General features: G+C 39.4%; 1 protein-coding gene across 1 annotated transcript; it reads right to left on the reverse strand.

The window, feature by feature from the left end:
* Positions 1-484: 484 nt before the first annotated feature.
* On the reverse strand, positions 485-16616 carry rin3 (Ras and Rab interactor 3). The gene is made up of 10 exons (XM_036563706.1): positions 15162-16616; positions 13640-14304; positions 11349-11463; positions 10727-10799; positions 10545-10636; positions 8501-9955; positions 6739-7047; positions 5067-5198; positions 3716-3879; positions 485-2968 (listed from the first exon to the last, which is right to left on the reverse strand). The coding sequence occupies exons 2-10, from the start codon at positions 14240-14242 to the stop codon at positions 2630-2632; spliced, it is 3282 nt and encodes a 1093-aa protein (XP_036419599.1). The 5' UTR covers positions 14243-14304; positions 15162-16616; the 3' UTR covers positions 485-2629.
* Between the last annotated feature and the right edge of the window lie 2444 nt (positions 16617-19060).

Below are 19060 nucleotides of genomic sequence, written 5' to 3' on the forward strand. Positions count from 1 at the left end.
TAACTCCTTGCAGGGTGTTGAACAGCAACTATTTTAATGGTAAATCCCCCAAAAAATCTAATAACTAAGACTATATGTATAGGCTTATTGGTTGTTTTGGATATTAAATAAAATATATATTTGCACTGCAAACATCAGAACCCCTGGTTCCTATCGCAACCACTGTAAATAAATATGAACTAGTACGTTTCTGTAAAATGCATCATTTCACACCAAAACAGTCTGAATAACTTAGTTTACATCCCAGTGATTGAACTAAACTTGGAATATCTTTGGAATGCCTTGTGAGCCACAGTGTGAGTGTGTGTTACTGGGGTGCTAAGTGTGTTAGTCATTAAGTCATGTTTAAACATGACTAAGGCTTTGTTGACCCTCAGGCACAGCTAGAAAATGTCCTAGACATACTGAATCTTGAAATAGAAAATATCTGTGGTTTTAAAAAATATTGATGTTTATTTGTTCTGTCCTAATTTATCGTTTTTCCAAAATTGTGTATTGTCTCAGCCCAAGTACAGCATGTCGCATACTGTGCAACCTACATTTTCTTGTACAGCAGGACGCATATTGAGTATGAAATAATGCAGATGTTAATTAAACATGTAGTCTCCAAGTCACAATCATGCAACATACTTCGAATTTCTCACATGATTTGCGGAGGCATAAGTGAGTTAATGCTTAATGGATTAATATTGGAACATTATTAATGGACTTTTGGCACTGTGCAAAACAATTAATCCCAAAAGAAAAGGAAAAGAAAGCATACAATCTGGTCTCCATTACATCTAATATTATTTCTTGTTGACCATGTAGTCCTTTGAGTTGTTATAGAGGGAAGACACTTTAGTGCAACACTGCCACAGTGTTTACCACAGGCTTCAGACTTCAGCCCACTGTTTGAATAAAAAAAAGTGCTAAAAAAAAGTGTTAAAATGATTTTTTCATTTTTAAATGAGTGCCTGCATAACCATGCAACTTCATCAAGAAACCATTGAGTATGAACCTCTATCTGGAAGTGCAAAAAGGGAAGTGTAAACAGATTTGACCATATTACCATTTCTTGTTTCTTTTTAGCAAATATTATTGACAACACATAAAGAACACATGGATTATTAACAGCACACAAAGAAGAAATACTTGAATTGTATACTGCTAAAAAGCTATAGCAAATTGTTTTGGTTACATTTAAAATGTGTACATTGGAAAATACGCTCCATCATCACACTTGTGTCGTACATACAAAGAGTATTAATGTATTCATAACTTGGAATACAATCTAAAATCTTGCGATTAAGATAAAATATCATAAAAACAGTAGGAAAAACAAAGTAGCAAACATTTGATTTAAATTTGTCATGTAAATACAGAATATGCTAAATAAAGACAAAGTAGGCACATGAACTCTCCCAGCATAGAGCAGGCTTGGGCTTATGGGGATTTTCAGTGATACCATTGTCAACTATTTATTTAGCGTCCCATACTGTCACTGTCAGAACAAAACCTTGTATCTCTATCTTTGTTGTTTTTAATATTTTTACACAGTATGAAAATGCCAGCTGCCCTTTAAAATGTTTAACATTTCATGACGATTGAAACAATAAAAATGAAAATTAACATGGAAATAAATCTTCTTCCATTCACTTTCATTCACAGTTAAGGACATTTTTCCTTCTCCTGTAAATTACCATTTTGGAGATACAAAATTTTGTTGCGACAGAAGCGATCTTAATGAAGCTTCTCAGAGTAGGAGTGCTGACCTAGCTGTTCTTGTTGGTAAGATCATAGAGATTAAGAGAAGAATCTGATCTTAAATCAGCACCCCTGCTTTGAGAAGTTTTATGAATACGGGCTCAGGACTGTGCTTAAAGCATGTCTTAAAAAGAGTGTTATCTTTTGCCAATTCAATATAAAACATTCATTACAAATCAGCACCAGAATGACGATGTGGTCTCTGTCAGGTTCAGTCTGTTGGAATCTGCTTTACTTTCCTGCTTTACTAGACAAATCATTTTAGAATGCTGCTGTGTTGTGTGGAGGAGCAGCTGACGACTGGAAGTGGCTGTCCATAGAAGAAGCCTCTTTCCATGAAGAGGAAGTCAAAAAAAGATTTGACGTGTAGCCATTAAAGATAAATACAGAGTAATGAGTAGAGGCACTCCAGTGCTCCTTTGTCCTCATTGACATTCTTAGCTTCTTTCAAAGCAAAGAATGACTATTTCAAAACATTCTTACATCCTTGTTGTAGCTCCTAATACATCAAATGGCAGTCTTGGAGTAACTTGGAAGTGGGTGTCCATAGAAGTAATCTTTTTTCAAAGCAGGGTTTTCTGTATGGAGTTTATTTGATGTGTAGCCTTCAAATACAGAGTAATGAGTAAAGGTACTCAGCGCTCCTTTGTCCTCACTGACATTCTAAGCTTCTTTCAAAGCAAAGAATGACTGTTTCAAAACATTCTTACATCTTTGTCATAGCTTCTAATAGATCAAATAGCAGTAGGCCAGGGCAGTGCCAGAATGACACTACTATATTAATTAATGACGTAATATTCTGTTAAGCTGTTATGTTCTCTTCCAGCAGCAAGTAGTCCTTTGTGTAAACTACTGTATCCTGCTACTTACTCTCATAAGTTTCTCAAATCAAACTGTCCTCTTGGGCAGGTAGCGGCTCAAGGGTAGATGCTGTCTGGCCATCAGGCTCCTGTCCTGGCCAGCGTCCATGGCGGTACACGAAGTAATATTCCTTGCGTGGCTCACTATGGTGTAAGCTGGACTTGACAGCAAGTGGGAACTCCTCAGGGGTCAGGGGCTGGTAGTGGCCATCCACTAACACGCTCAGACAGTAGGAGTCTGGCTCCAGCACTTCAAACTTCTCAGCACACTGCGCCGCTAGGTCTCGAGCAGTGGTGTTTGGGCGAACACCCAGAGTCTTAGTGTTGGAACCAGCCTCCAGGAAAGAGACGTTGATGAAATCCTGCAAACAGGAGATGGTTTGTGATGAGTCAGAAAAAATTGTTATTTTCCAGAAATAACTAAATAATTTTCTATAGACTTTCCTGCAACAAAACTTGTTTTCTCAAGATAATGACATAACGAAATAATTTGGGATCTTGCAAAACAGGCCTATATCTGTACCTGTAAGCTCCCTCAAATAATATCGTAATCTAAACAAAACACATATTTGTTGTGTGAATAAAATAAGTGAATTCATGGCCTTTTTTATCTGAGTGTTGTGCGAGTAACTATATCTTAGCTTCTAAATGTTTGCTACAATTGCTGTGCAATATGTAGTTTATTATCACGTTGCTGGCACTTACAAAACTGATACTGCAGAAGGCTGTAACATGTAAATGAGCTGTGCGCTCTGAGCATCTTGACCACAGAACCAAAAAACGTGTTTCTGTGGCTGTTTTAATAAATCAAGATATGATCCAACAAAAGTAAATTATTTTGGTCAAAATAATATAGGAAAGTCTAACTGATTCGCCAGTGGATTTTTAATATGTATTGCAAGGCAAAGCACATTTGCAATGTATAGCAATACGATCACTGTACTAGCATGCTGTCCATTTCATACAGCCTCAATATGTACTAACAATAATTAAATATATGCACAAACATGTTTCAGCATAACACAGCTGAAGACTCCTGGTCCCAAAGGAGTATATTCAGATAATGCATTCCTGTATATTGGGACACTAAATGTGCTATCACATCCTACCTGTACAGAGGAGCGTGAGGCACGAGCTTTGTTGAGAGTGCGGCGACGCTCCCACCGATGAATGGAGTCTTGGATTTCCAGACTCAGCTGCCTGGTCATGGCTTGCTTGTCATAGTTTTTAATGTGCTCCAGAGCTCCATATGTCGTGGTGAGATAGTATGAGCCTGTGAACACAAATAATATGGAATTAATTGCATGGTAAAATGCTAAGGGTGCACGATTGGAATTAGTCAGAATTGTAATTGATATTTGCTAATTTTATTTTATATTAAAGTATTGCAATTTAATGAAGCAAATAGTGTGAAACAGCTAAGCATACATTTGCTGCATATCAGTGCTTTTGTAATACTAATGGCAAAAATCTGGAAATGTTTGGAAATAATTCAAGCCTATGTGCTCTTTTGTTAAAGACCAAATAAACAATGTTATTATCTTGTTGCCTGTTGCCTTCAGCAGGTCTAGCTGTAAATAAATCAGAATCTGTCATAAACATTCATGATCTGTAAAATGCATCAGCAATAACCCTAATAATGCTTCATGCTTCAATGCTAAAACCTCCTGTTCAATGAACTGGGCAGAGGTTATTTGAACCATCTCTGGGTTCAAATAAAGTATGTCAAGATAAATGATCACAGATAATTTTATTTTGTAGCTGATAGGGATTATGGAGTTGCCCTCAGGTGAAATAAAACAGCTCAGTCCATTAACGCAGTAGAGTACATAAACCCTTTTTGTGTATGAACCTGTTTGCACCTTGCATTAACACGTGTTTCGTGTCCAGATTGTATCTGGATAAACTTGGGCCTAATTCCATTTTCACTTTTCACTAAAATGCGTCTCCAGTGTGATCAGGTGTGATCTGGTTGTACTCTTCCAGCGTATAAAGTATGTCAGCACATGCGTCGTTTCCATTTTACTTTTCTTTACTCTTTTTCCTATTACGATAGAAGTCCACAAGCTCGGCCTGGACACTTTCATTGGCCTGGAGGGGCAGGAAGGCTCTTGATTTGGGGCTAACTTCAGCCTTGCGTATCCTCCATCTTTAGATCCTTGTTTAGTTCTTCACCTGCTAGTCAGCGCTCGGCAGATGCATTTCTGCTCATGTAATTGAATACGGATAACGAAAATGCATTCTGTGTGCACTTGTGTTAACCGTGTTCGAGATCCGTCTCTGACCACCTCCGAATGTGGTTTAAGTGATCTGATCGTAAATTGAGCACAATGCGTCCCTGGGGTGTTTACACCTGGCTTTTCATGCGGTCAAGTGAAATCCGAACATGATCTGATCACCAAAAACACGTTAATGCAAGGTGTAAACATGCCCTATGACTGTGCATGTATGTCTCCTCACCCTCTCCTAGCTGTAGTGCAGGGTCCATCAGTTCCATCATGTACTCCACATCCAGCAATAGTGCAGTCATGTTGCAGCGAGCCAGTACGTACATCAGCACAGGCAGGAAGTCATCTGCACCATGGGCTTTCCCTACACAACCAAACATATCATATAACCTCATATTTATTTATACACACAGTTTAAAGGATAGACAACAGACACAGCAGACAGCACTTCACAGTTATATGACTTTGGCCAGAAAGCCCTGAAAGAGACTGAAACCAACCCTCCAACAATAGACAATGTTACACAGCAACAGAAGTTTGCTGATGACCAGTGCAAAAGTCTAACTCATTGTCTTAGAACATATTTCAACTCTATACTTCAGGTTAAAGTCTGTTCACTTCAGGAAACTAGCTCTGTTAAGGCCAAAAAAACTGTGTATTATAAGGTATTGACTTTTCAACTGACTTTGAAGCTAATTTTGGGGTAAAGAATTAAAGCTGAGCAGTGTAACAGCAGTTGAACTATCTCTCTCTTTTCTGATTATGTATGCACTGGATGATGATGTAAACATAGACAAATGATTGTCATCTGCAGAATTATCGTGCTCAACAATATCATCATGATCCAAATTCAGTTATGAAGTACCACATGTAAACATGACAGAGCCTTACCCTCTAGCTTGCAGTTTCCCTGATAATAATATTATAACCATATAGTGACCAACTTGGCTAGCTTTTAATATTACTTGATAATTTATAACCATACCCGGTGGATCTATGCATTTGATTGGTTGTAAATGAAAATACCACCAAACTGGCACCTTAGCACCCTCTTTCTGGACAATTGTGTCCATTTTACTTTGTACTGGAGAGTAGATCTCATGTCCTAGAGTTGTTTTGTTTCATTTTGTATGTACCCCAGCAATCTTTGCCAGACTGAAAATCTATGTTAGAATTTTCCATGTAGCATTCAAAGTATGCATGTGTGTAGTTAATTAGTTGGTAATGTTCTGTTTGCATAGCCTATCATTAACTGCAGCCTTTTCTATTGTATACATTTTCAACGAAGCATAGATTAGAATGAGCTACAGTGAGCTACTGCTTAAGCTGCCATTATTGTTTTTTCTGGTTTCCTACAAAAGAGATTTGTGAGTGTGAAGAACCTTTTAAAGCAGAGTCTGATTTATACATAATGTTAGTATTCTATATCAATTCAAGAGTTCTTTCCAGAATGTTTACAATATGTGGATATTCTTTAAATTAAAAAAAGGTCAGTGCACTGCATGTGTGCATCAATAAAGAACAGATTTAGACAAATTATAGAGGGTCTATAAACAACTAGTGTGTAGTAATTGCATAAACTACATGGTAACAAGTAGCTGACTAGATGTCATCTTATTTTGTCATTACATCTTATTTTATTAATTTTACATTTTTATTTGTCCTTCAGTTTTTTATTAAATAGAAAGTGAATCATTGCATTCACAGCATTCATTTTTATATGTGGTACTTTTTACTGGTCCATTTTGTCCATTCCAACTTGTTAATAAAATTTAGAAAAAACAAATATCGTAATACATATTGTGTATCGCAAAAATATTAAGTATTGTAGTGTTATAGTTTTGGCATATTGCACACCTTCAGATCACATATTTAGGTCATAGGTGAGTGACAATTTCTCTTACCTGGGCAGCCTACAGACATGGACTCATAGATGATCTTGCAGGTTTTGAGGAGCAGGTCTATCTTCTTCTGAGGTGAATATTCCTGATGCAAGTTCCCCAGCTTCACCTGGATCTTTTCCATGACAGGTGTATCAGGAACACCAGTGGTTACTCCCAAATCTGTGGTTGTGGTGCCCAAGACTATCTGCTGGTTCTCTTTTAGCCTTTTAAGAGTGCCTGCACGGGAGTGGATGTCTTTTAGCCCATTATATATGGCCTCCCTCAAAGGCTTCAGAACACTCTTGCACAGTGCTGCCTCAATGATGACCTCTGAAGAGGAGGTGAGAGATGTGTTAATTCAAGCAAGCAAATCAAATCACTTGGAGGCAAAATCATCAAACTTTACCCAACCAAAACACTGCCATAAACAAACATTATTTCTTCATATATTACTGTGTAATAATCCAAGCTATGCGGTGGGAAGACTGAAATGCTAATAAGTCATGAGGTAGAGACTTCACAAAACAAAGTGTATCTTCAATTAGTCACCTTCATCTTTCCAAAATGCTCATGTAAATACAGAAGCAGCACTGCAGGCTTTTGTGTATGTCTGTATGTATAGGCCCAGGGTAAGAGAAAATCACACATTCTCCCAAAACACTTCCTTAAGCATGACAGCAGAAGCATTCAAGAACAATCAATATTTCTCTAAGACTTCAATAAGAATCTTTGATCACTTGCCTCAATAGGCTGTTTAAAATAGCTATTATTATGACACTGCACTGCCGAGACAGGTGAGAACAACTCATTTTGCAAAACCCAGATTCTGTAATAACTTTCTGGTAAAGGTGGATAATTAACAGAACTCTGAGCTAATTTTAGCTTTGCAACACGAGAGATTTTCACAAAAAACAAGGGCATTTCAGCATAGACAGATTGAATGTTCATTAGGCATGGAGGGCACTATACAAGTGAGTTCTCTTTGCTCTAACATATTTGATTTAATCAATTAGCAAATTATAAGCAGTTACATTAGCTCAGTCAGATGTTAACTGTGCAAATACCAAACTGTGAATAACTGTTGCTCTTCAGAATGAAAATAATTAGAGCATTACTTTTAGAATATGTTCGCACTAAAAGCCCTTCTGCTCAATTCCAGGTTTTTACTTGATGTTCTGCATTTGTATTTTTAAGTGATCCATGTCTGTCTGGCATTTCAAGATCAACAACATCATGTGCATGACTCACATGTCCACATGTGACACTAGATGATGACAACAGTGATATGTGCATGTGCAATGATGAGTGATGGAAAAAAAACACATGATCTCTGATCTAATTGTTCTTAGTATGGTTATATAGCCACATATCTGATGGGAGACATGAAAGCGGCTCCATTCGAATCTAAAAAGGTCAAATTTGTGTATTCACGCAGCTTTGGAAGAATCAGATCTACGTCAAAAAATATTAATTTATGCCACTGCAACTCTGTAATGGGAAAAATGAGGCACCTAGACCAATCTGACAATCTGAAACACCACATTAATATCGTATCAGTGGTCACCAACCTTGCTCTTGGAGTTTTACCATTCTGAAAAGTTCACTTCCAGCCCTGATTGAACATATTTGATCTAGATAATCAATCCACTTAATTGGTTGGATCAGCTGTGTTACATTTGGGACTCAAGCTAAATTCTGAAAAAAGGTAGATCTGCAGGTGCAGGGTTGATGAGCACTGTTTTAGATTGATGCAAGCTGTTATGGAACAGTGTAGATAAATTACCCAGCTTCTCCTCAGTGTAAACAGCTGACTCCTGCAGATTCTGCAGCTCTGTGCTCTGGATCAGGTAGCTTTTAAGCTGGGTGATCATTTGTCTGATTTCTTGGAGCATCTCAGTACTTGAGGAGTGCCTTCGCATGGTGTCCAGCGTATAGGCCCTATAATCCTGCACCAGGTTCCCAAAGTAGGTGCTCCCATCCCGAGCCAGCTCCACAATTCGTTTTTGCAGCTTGCGGTCAGCACTCATGAAATTTGTAAAGACAGTAGAGAAGTTCACCATGGACAGACGCTGTTTGGCGCGGTCCAGCATGATGGTGGGTGTTCTCTTCACTATAGAGCCCGTTGCTGTAGTGTCCATCTCCTCTTCTGTGCTGCTGGTGGAGTAGGAGTCGTGGTCTGGCTGGGGAGCACCTCCTTCCGGAGAGAACAGCGAGACATCAGGAACTTTGGGGTGACCTGCAGTGACAAAGCGGTGCATGGAAGTAGGAGTGCTTGAGGTTTGTGGAGTGAAGGAGGTGGGTTCTTTGGCGGTTCCCCCATTGGCATCATTGACATCTTGCAAAGCTGAGGTCCCAGCCTGAGAGTGTCTTTTTCTCCTAGGAGGTGGTACTGGAGGACCAGGCCTCCCCACCTCAGCTGCTGACAGTCTAGTCACAGCAGATGATCCATTCGATATCTTGGAGTGATCCACAAGGCCTTCATCCTGCTGTGACTGTGGCTCGGGGGCATCCACTGGCTTCTCACACTGTGCCACGCTGTCGTCGTCCAGGCAGATGAGAGATGCCACGCGAGCTCCAGGAACTTCCCCCTCCATCTCTGTTGGTACAGAGTTGCTGGTACTTGTACTGTTAGTCGGTTCTTGCTGGATTTCGTCTCCTGATGGCTGGTTCTCTGACAACCTGCGTCGGAGTGGTAACGGGGGAATCCTGTGCGAAGGCACACGACTAGCCTGCTTTGTCGCTTGGCTTGGAGGTTGGGCCACGTCTGGCTTGGCTGCCTCCGCTTCAACGCTGGGGGCTGTTCCCTCTCTCTCTGGACATACATGCTGGCTTCCTTCCTCTTTCTGAACCACAGGAGGAGGAGAGCTCAGCGAGATCAGAGAACACTCATCTGACGCAAGATCCTCTCTGGTCGGCTTAGTTGTAGCCTGAGCCAATGCAACTTCCGATATGCTAATGGGACGAGGAGGCAAGGGTGGGGGCCTCTTGTACTTCAGCGGAGCCTGAATGGGCGTGTTGAGGCTCTGGGTTCTGAGGATGGGTGCTGGAGGGCTGGATGGCAAACTGCTGCAATATTCCTCAATGAAGATGGGGTTGACATACCACAGACGATCGCTGCCAGCAGAAAGCTGGATCTCGCAGGAACTGCTGTGGTCCGCTGCATTCTGAGTGCCACCGCTGGCTGCAGATTTACTTAAATTGTCCTGAATGTGACTGTTCAGGGTTGAGCTCCAGAACTCTGGCAACAAACACAAATTAGCTTACAAGGTACATATACAACACATGTTGTAACAAGATCTCAGTGTTGTAACAAAAGCCATGGTAATGCTGCATACTTTATGTACATTAATGTAACAAGATCAACAAGATTTCTATTGGTCCGTTCGTCATAAAATGTTCACACAATGTGAAAAGGACAGCTGATGTTTAAAAAAAACTGCTGGCATGGCATGTGGATCACGGCCAGCAGTTTTGGAAACTGTTTCTGTTCCACAAAATCTAGATTGTTGCATTTATTTAGTGCATGTATTTGTGATTGCATGTTTTGAGAGTAGGACAGAAAATGTGACTATCTGAGGCGGAAGCCACTGACTCACTACGTCCACACATTTCTTAGCAATTGCACAATTTAAAAAGCTATCACAGTTTCACAGAAAACCAGAAACAGGAACACATGCTTGAATTAGAGTGTAAGGTAAATGGCATTCCCCATGGATTAATAGTTATTAAAAACAAGTGTTTTCAATACTTATTGTATGGGAAGGAAAATGTCCCCAGGGCTTTGAAGTACCAAATGTACCAAGTGAAGCTTGTATACCATGTATTACCTAAGCCAAGGGTGGAAATCACCTCCATGTCTTCATATTTACTTGCTCGGACAATGGCTTGAGGTAACTTAAGCGGGAAGGGGAGGATGTCCCTGAATAAAGATGAAAACACTGCTTTTAAAATGTGCTCGGTTTTCTAGCCATTCACTAAACACATTGGTCTCAAAGCTTCAAAAACTTACCGGCTAACGCAATAGAATGCAATGAGTTTGAAGATGTTGTCAAAGACCAGGACAGAACCCTCAAGATAAAGCACTATGGAAGAAAAGGTGGGTGACAAAACTATTGTTGGTTATAAGTGTATAGGATTCCTCATGTTCATATAACAGCTACACCATTTTAAGCAACATTAACATGAGCTTACCAAGACTTCTTGAGAATGACTGTCAATATAAATGTAGCATCCACACAAATACAAAAAGGCATATAAAGAATGTGTGGCTGAATCAATACAGTGACAAAGTTTATGTGTCTATATTATGCTGACCTTCGATCAGACTTCAGATATTGACCATATTTAGAATACCGTGACCAAGAAAAACCCCTGACTTTGTCACACACACACACAGACACAGACAAACACCGAAACAAGCGGGAGGAGGGGGGCAGGAAGTCCGTCACTTCTGACAGCAGTTCAGGTCTGAGAACAGGAAACTTATGGTCAGCTCCCCTCCTCCACAGACCACCGCTAGCCTATGCAGCACCTACCCTGTATGAGTGTGTGTGTGCGCGTGTGTGCATATGTTTCTAAATATTGAATTTGTACTCTTGTAATAGTTTTCCTAATTACATAGCTGAACTCACAGGCTTTTTCTTCTTTTACATGAAACTCTTGGACCCGGGGCTCCCCCTGCTGGTCCTGGAGACGCACTGACACAATCATCAACTTCTGGCCGGTGTTCCTCCTCACTAAAAAAATCTGTGTAAACAGAGATTTCTCTTGCTGTATTAAATGCAGTCATATGCCATGATCAAATTACATGTTTTGCGAAAATAACTGAACATGTAAATTTTTCCAGCAAAATTTAGTGCACAATTTCTAAATATTTGCTGGGTTTAGCATAGAAATAAAACATAAAATGTGACATAACATATTTGACGTTTTTTTTTTTTGTTCAATATTATATTCAACAAACAAACAATAATTGTGCATTAAAATATGCAGAATTGTGTTCTCTGTAGAGGATGTGTACCTATTTTCAAGATAATCAACACAATGTAATTTGATCAGGGGCACTAAACTTTTGCATATGACTGTAAACAGTCACATGAAAAGTTAGAGGTTGTCAGTATAAGAATATGTTATTCTTATCATGATCAATTACTTCACAGTATACTTTTCTGACTATATCATGGGTATCTACACTGTAGAAAGTGGCTCGTCAGATCTCCCTAAAAAAATTACTTCATGTGCTAACAAGCAATTGAACTAGTTTTATGTAACTTAAAAAACTGCATTGATTGAAAGAATTGTTCATTCAAAGTATTTATTTAGGTTGAATATAACATGTAATAGTTAATTTACGTGTTACCACATGAGGTTATTTTTTTTAGGTAGATTTGGCGAGCCACTTTTTACAGTGTACATCTAGAACTATGAACAATTGCAATTTTCATAGAAAAGGCTAGACTTAGACAAGTCTGGCCAAAAACGTCATAAATTACATCACAGCATGCTTTTCTAATCATATTGTGGGTATCGTCAGTATGATTGCTGCAATAAAAGGGAAAATAGGCATATAGTGAAATTTGCAGATGACACTGTTGTTGAACGTTTCCTGTATGAGGAAGATACAGGTTACTCTCCTGTGGTGGAAAATGTGGTTAAATGGTGCGATAAAGGCATTTTACATATTAACGTATCAAAATACCAAAGACATGCTCATTGATTTTAGATGAAAATCAGATCTGTGATAAAAACTTTTTAAAGGCAGGAAGGTGAAGAGTGTCAATAAATGTAAGTACATCATTGTACAATGTACTGTCACTTGAAGCTCATATTGAGTCTTTGTGCAAAAGGGCCAACAGCGTTTGTTTCGTTTTGAGGAAGCTTAGGTTTTTTAACACTAAAAGAACTTTGGATAGGTTTATAAGTCTTTTTTTTGAGTCTGTCCTATGTTTTTCAATGATCTACTGGTTTTATAATGAATATATGAACAAAATATATCAAAAGTCTTAACAGAATTACTTATGAAGCTAGCAATACCATAGGTAAGTGGTAGAAGAGTTTGTTTGAACCTTGAGACAGACAAGCTATGTGTAAACGCTGCTCTTTTGGATCGTCTATCCACTACACTCTGATTTTCTTATTCTCCCATCTGGAACTCACTATCAAATCAAACAATACAAACATTCTTTTATACCATCAGCTATAAGATTACTTAATGCATAATGGGTTTATGTATGGGGGCTGTATTGTATTGTCTAATTGAAGGGTTTCATTCCAAAATGCTGTACATTTTAAATATAGTGAGTTTTGAAGAGAATAGCTGATTAGAATTAGCTGATGCTAATGGAAAACAGAATTTTATTTCTCTAATAAAGGCAGTATTAATCATATTATAGCATTGATATTTCTTGTATATCTAAAGCTTGCTCCCAAAAATGTATATCAAAAAAATTTTTGATAGGTTCTTTTTTTGCCAAACCATGGATAAACTATATTTTGTAATGTGTATCATGTACAGAGAAAATACTTTGAAGTACCGTCACTTTTTCCCCATCACTAACCCCTAATTTAGACCAATTATATAGAGTCTGTATAAAAACAACAGCCAATGCATTAAACTAGTAACAGGTAGCTGACTGGATGTCAGCCTATTGTACTATAATCTTTATGTGGTAATTTATATTCTATTAAATGGTTTATTATTTCTTTTTTTTTTTCCAAAATGTTGAATTAAAAAATTAGTAGAACTTTTTCATAGGCTTTTTAAGAGGCACTCCTATGCTGCTGGTATATTTTGCCTGCAAACCATCATAAAAAACTAAATATTGTGACACACATTGTGTATCATGAAAAGGCCTTGAAGTTTTATGATATTTGTGACATATTGCCCACCCTTATAAACAGTGTAGATTGTTTATAGTCTCACCCCGGGTGACTCCTTGTTGAGTATACGAAAAGCTCTTTCTTGCGTCATTCCCAGCTGCAGCCACACTGGACAAGTCTTGATCAGCTTGTCCAGGATGCTTATACTAGGAGGGGTTGGTTTCTGGGGCTGCTCAGCTGGAGTTGGCGCTGGTGTGACAGGGGATTTTAAGACGAGTGGCGGTGGAGGTCTGGCTAGAGGTGGGGAGGAAGGCTTGGAACTTGGACGTGGAGGGGGTCTGGGCATGGCTGCGGAGGAGACTTTGGGGATGGCCGATGGCTGTTGTGCAGGGAGAGGTGGGCAGATGGGCTTGGGCACTTGTGGAGACATAGGTTTCTGGGCAGAAGGGCTAGAGATTTTGTGATTCAGAGGTGAGGAAGAAGTTGGAGATGGAGAGATGGTTTTCCAGTTGGAGAAAGGAGGTGAGAGAGGTAGTGGAGGGGAGGTGGACTTGAAGGCGGAGTTGTCAACCGAAATGTCAATCAGTGGTGGCGGTGATGTAGAGGTTGGTGTGGGAGAGCATTTGGATAGCAAAGGAGAAGGGGAGCTGGGGGAGGTGGGTTTTTGGAGGACAGGAGGTGCTGTGGCAGGAGCTGAGGAGAGCATGATGCATAATGATGGATAAGGAGAAAAGTACTTTGCAGATTTAGAGCAGCCTACAAATCACCCTGTACAGAGAGGCAAAAGAACAATACAAATATTTGTTTAAAATCAAAGTGAAAAAGCAACACTTCAGTTCTGCTGTAAGCAGTGAGGTGATCGCAAAGATCTTATGTAGAGAATCAAGAAATACAAACATAGCCATTGGCATTTACATGTTTATGGAAAGTAAAGCCAATGGAAGTTCATTTCCTGGCTAAAGAATGTGCTTGTACTATGTCATTTTGAAAGACACTCTCAAAAATAAAGGTTCCTAAGTGGTTCTTGGCTTGGACATACTTTAGAAACTTTACATTATATGGAGGTTTCTTGAACTTAAAAAAGTCATTCACACTTACATATCTAATTCTTTAACGAATCATCAGGAAGTTCCTTAGGAAACCAGTGACATTTCTTTGGTGGCATGGCTCCAAAGAGCCCTGTTTGGCGTCTTTATTTTTGAGAGTGTTGCAAGCCACTATTGTATAAAATGGTAGGTCCTTATTATATTCTATCCTTACTACATCTTGATGCTGTTTACTAACTTGACCTCAAGGCTAAATTTCGACTTTCTCCTTTTCTTAGCAAGAAGCACCTTTTCTTCCCCTTGTCCTAGTATACAAATATGTCTCCCAAGGATACAATGTCAACTCTGTTTGTTCAACTTACTGTTCTTTTTGTTCCTTTTTGATACACATTTTGCAAGTAAATAAAAGTACATAAATAATGTTAATACCTAATCATCTTTGGATAGAAAAGATGTAGAAATATAGGAGACAATGTAATGTCTACTGCCGTTAGTGAAAGTAGACAGTTATAGTTGCAGACTAAAGCAGTCCTTTACAAAAGAAAATGTATCTGAGCGTGATTCTGCTTGGCAACTCACCCACTAGATGTTCCACAGTCTTGGGTTACAACAGCTGTTTTCTTCATTGTTTGCCTTTCACACACCAAACTTTTTCTCTCAGCCCCTGCTTTTTCGTGTCTCACTTAATCCCTCACGTACAAAGCCTGTCCATTGCATGTACAATCATCCATCTCCTTCCTTCTGCTCCTTCTGTTTTCCCTTTTAATGAAACTGATATTTCTCTTTTCTACCCAAACAGCGGTGAGGATATGAAAATGTCCAGAAACAACAGAGTTGTCTCTTTCTTGCTTGTCCTTCTCTCTACCTCGACTTCCTGTCTGTCTGCGAACAGCGGTGTTGTCAGGAAGGGGCTGTCCAGGGTGGTCAGCCAAACTCTAACATACACATAGACAAAGTCAGACTCTCAAACATGGACAAATACACTTAAAACTTCAGAACTTGCCAAGAAAACCTAACTCGCTTTCTCTCCAGTCTTTCTCTCTTTCCTCAAGAACAATAAACCTCAGCTCCAGATGTGCCAAACTCGCCAAAAGAATGTAAGTATGTAAAGCAGTCAAGAGCATTTGTGAGCAGTGGATCCCCCACCCCCTACTCCGTCCTAAGCAGCTCCAGATGCCGAGGGGACCCTGAAAAATCTCCTCAAAAAATGCAATGCAGCATGTAGTTTCTCTCACTGCTGGGTCCCAGACCCCACCCCAGCCCATCCCTTTCTGCTCCAGCTCATCGCATTCATAATATTTACAAAGCAAGTCTGCACACGATCATCTTAGCTCTGTACATGGCTGTGGTATTTGTACTAGGAGGTGACGACTCTTTTGCATAGCCTATTACAAAGGCCTACAGCATGTATATTCTTTTAGAACATTTATTTTCACATTTGAAACAAAGCAATAAAAATTTTACTGTGCTTACTTGTAATACAATTCAACTTACTACGCATGTCTTATGTCATTACCCTTTGGGGCAAATTAGTTATTACTTCATTATAGTGCTCATCTTGATTGTAGAATATGTATTAGGAGCATACAAGTTTGCATGGCTTTACAGGGGCTCTTTTTATGCTCTAAAGACAGCAACTGTGCCTTACCCACAGATGTTTCCTGTTAGTGAGGTGTGACTTCCACACTCCACTGAGTGTGAGGAGAGAGCGAGGAAGAAAAGTGTGTTTTAAAAACAGCTGCTTTCACAAAAAACACCCAAAATGCATCAGTGAGTTACCACTGCAACTTTAGAACACCAAGTTATGACGGTGTACTTTGATTATTTCTGTTATTTATGGGCCAGCAAAATGAGGTGAGAGGCTAAATTCATCGAGCAAAAGACCCAAAAACCACCTTGTGTTGCTTAACTTCTTTGGAAGTGTAGAAGGAAGTCGATATGTGGTCAAAGCATTGCTGTGAGAGCCCAGTGATGACTATCATGGAATCTGAGAGGAAGGAAGGAGTGGGGAGGGGGGCGGGGGTTTGAGTCAGTCTTCTCATCCAGGATGGTCATGTCATACTTTCCGACCCCGCCCCCCCCCAATGCTGCCAGGTCAGCGGCAACTCTTCCTTAAATCACTGCCGCTTTCCCAACCAATGGAATTCTACACTCTACGATTTGCCTGTTTCCATTGGACAAAAGGACACATGGAAACAAAAACTTCTCCAATTGGATCGGATTGGAATGTGGAAGACTAGACGCATTTTTCAAAGTACCAAATTTTTTACCATTTGTTTCAAGTAGATAGCCTTCCTTTATAAGTGGAACAGCTCTTTGTATAAATACATTTTTAAAAGTTTTTTTTTTTAATTTCATGATGTAAACAGGCAGCGCTTGTAGAGCTTGTTAATCTAGCACATGTGTGTCTGAGAGCAGATCCACTCTATTAATGACGTCTGTGTCAGATAATAGAAGCTGAATATAAGATGAATATTTTGTATCTACTTCTGAGACCAAAGGCACCAGCAAAAGGTATGAAAACATATGAATTGGCTAAAATGGGGCTGATTTACATAAAGCCTAAACTATAAATTGTAGTAGTGAAACACCCGCTATATTCATTATCCATTTGGGCTATTTATTTTCTAGCTTGCAATATTCATATCCAGGAGTATGTTATTGCGATTAACATCACAACTTTGATTTGGCCAGAAGCACAAGCTGAAGGTGTGTGCGGTAGATCACCATTATTTGCAATAACACATTTTAGCTGCAAGTCAAATATTATCTTACATTATGTAATGCAACCATTTTCTGTTTTTGTATGTGCTAAACTAGAAACTAGTCCTCTCATTCAGGTAACCGTGTGTAAAGTAACTGTGACAAAACTATTAAACCGGCCTTTGGTGGGGGAGGTGAGTGATGCTGTAGCATCTTAAACTCAACAGTAAACTTTAATTTTAACCAAAAAATTAAAAAAAATATAAATATTTCAATCAAACATGAAATTTCCTGGAAGAAAATTTAGCACGGGTAACTGTGAGAGATGATTACAAGAAGGTTGGCTTGAAAAATGGCAATGTTGCATTATGTTGCAGAAACAGACTGTGTTTTTTACTTTATCTGCAAAGCAAAGAAAACCAAGCAGTGGTGAAGGGATTAATGCACCTCCAGAGTGACAGTTTGCTCAGGGAGGCTTTTGTAACTGAAAAAAGCAAGAGAAATGTTTGTTCAACCAGAGTTAACAAACCTGCATTCCGATTGAATGCATGCATTAGCTACGCTGAAAGCAACTCCGGTCAGTGCAATGCTCTCTGCTTTAGCAGCTCAGGATGATAATACTGCCAGGACTATGTTGGAACATTTATTTAGATTCACAACATGCCTGGGGCGAGAGGGGGTGCCACTCAAAGGGCACAGCCATCGAGAAGGCGTCCTTTGGCAGTTTAAGCTGGAGAGGACACACTCACTCCCGAAAGCTAGAGAATGGCTTTTACGCAGAGACAATTGTATGTCGGATACAATCCATAACGAAAAAACAAAATCCTTGAAATGTTTGCTCAAACCATACATACAGAAATCATCTCTAAAATGCCATTTGCATTCATTAGAACTATGTCATGCCTTGTTTTTGTGTTATGGCAGGCAGCCTAGTGAGGCGGAAGTGATGTGCGATGCGCTGTACAGTAGAGGAAAAAATACGCAGCTTTTTGTACAGGCATGACATCTGTCTGCTGCACCAAGCGCAGCTGGTTTCTGGAACAATCTTATCCATGCTAGGCACGCCAGTCTACAACAAATGTTATATTAAAGAGGGAAATCACATCACCCAGCATGATAAGAACTTAAGTTATATTTTTTGTGGGAATACTAGTGTCTTACTCTGATTTGCATGAAGTAAAACAAATTAAATAGATGAATGACGGCAGTAACTAAGTATTTACAGAGACTGGGATTGCTATTGTGATAACTGTCACTGGGCACATGCCTAGCTGTAGTGTAAAGCTAGCTAATCCTTTGCAACTTGCGCTCAGGATAATGATATGGTTAGTTGTGCTGCGATCAGACGGCAAAGCACATTCTGCCCAAAACGCCATTATCGGCTATACGGCTGGACACGGATTCCGCAGGCCCCGCTCATTCTGCCGCCAAATGCGTCATGTGTCACTTTTCACTATGTAACCAATCAAAAAAGAGCGTGGGTAAAATTTAAGTGGAGAGCGAATGGCAAGTCTTGCTGCAGGTTGGACAAACTCAAAATTGGAGGGACTAAAGTCCAAACAGATTGTTTTTAACTCCAAATGGCGTCGCGTTCCATTAGATGCTTTGTTACTGACTAATAAAAATGTATTCAAACAGATTTAACTGTAGCAGATTCAGCACGCTTGACGTTTTCTGCTTGATTTACTAAAGACTCTAACCACTACCTCAACTTATAAATTTAAAACTTAAAACAAGACACATCAGATATTTTCTATATTTAATGAGTCATGTAA

This window comes from Colossoma macropomum, unplaced genomic scaffold (assembly GCF_904425465.1).
Source record: "Colossoma macropomum unplaced genomic scaffold, Colossoma_macropomum, whole genome shotgun sequence".
NCBI lineage: Eukaryota > Metazoa > Chordata > Actinopteri > Characiformes > Serrasalmidae > Colossoma > Colossoma macropomum.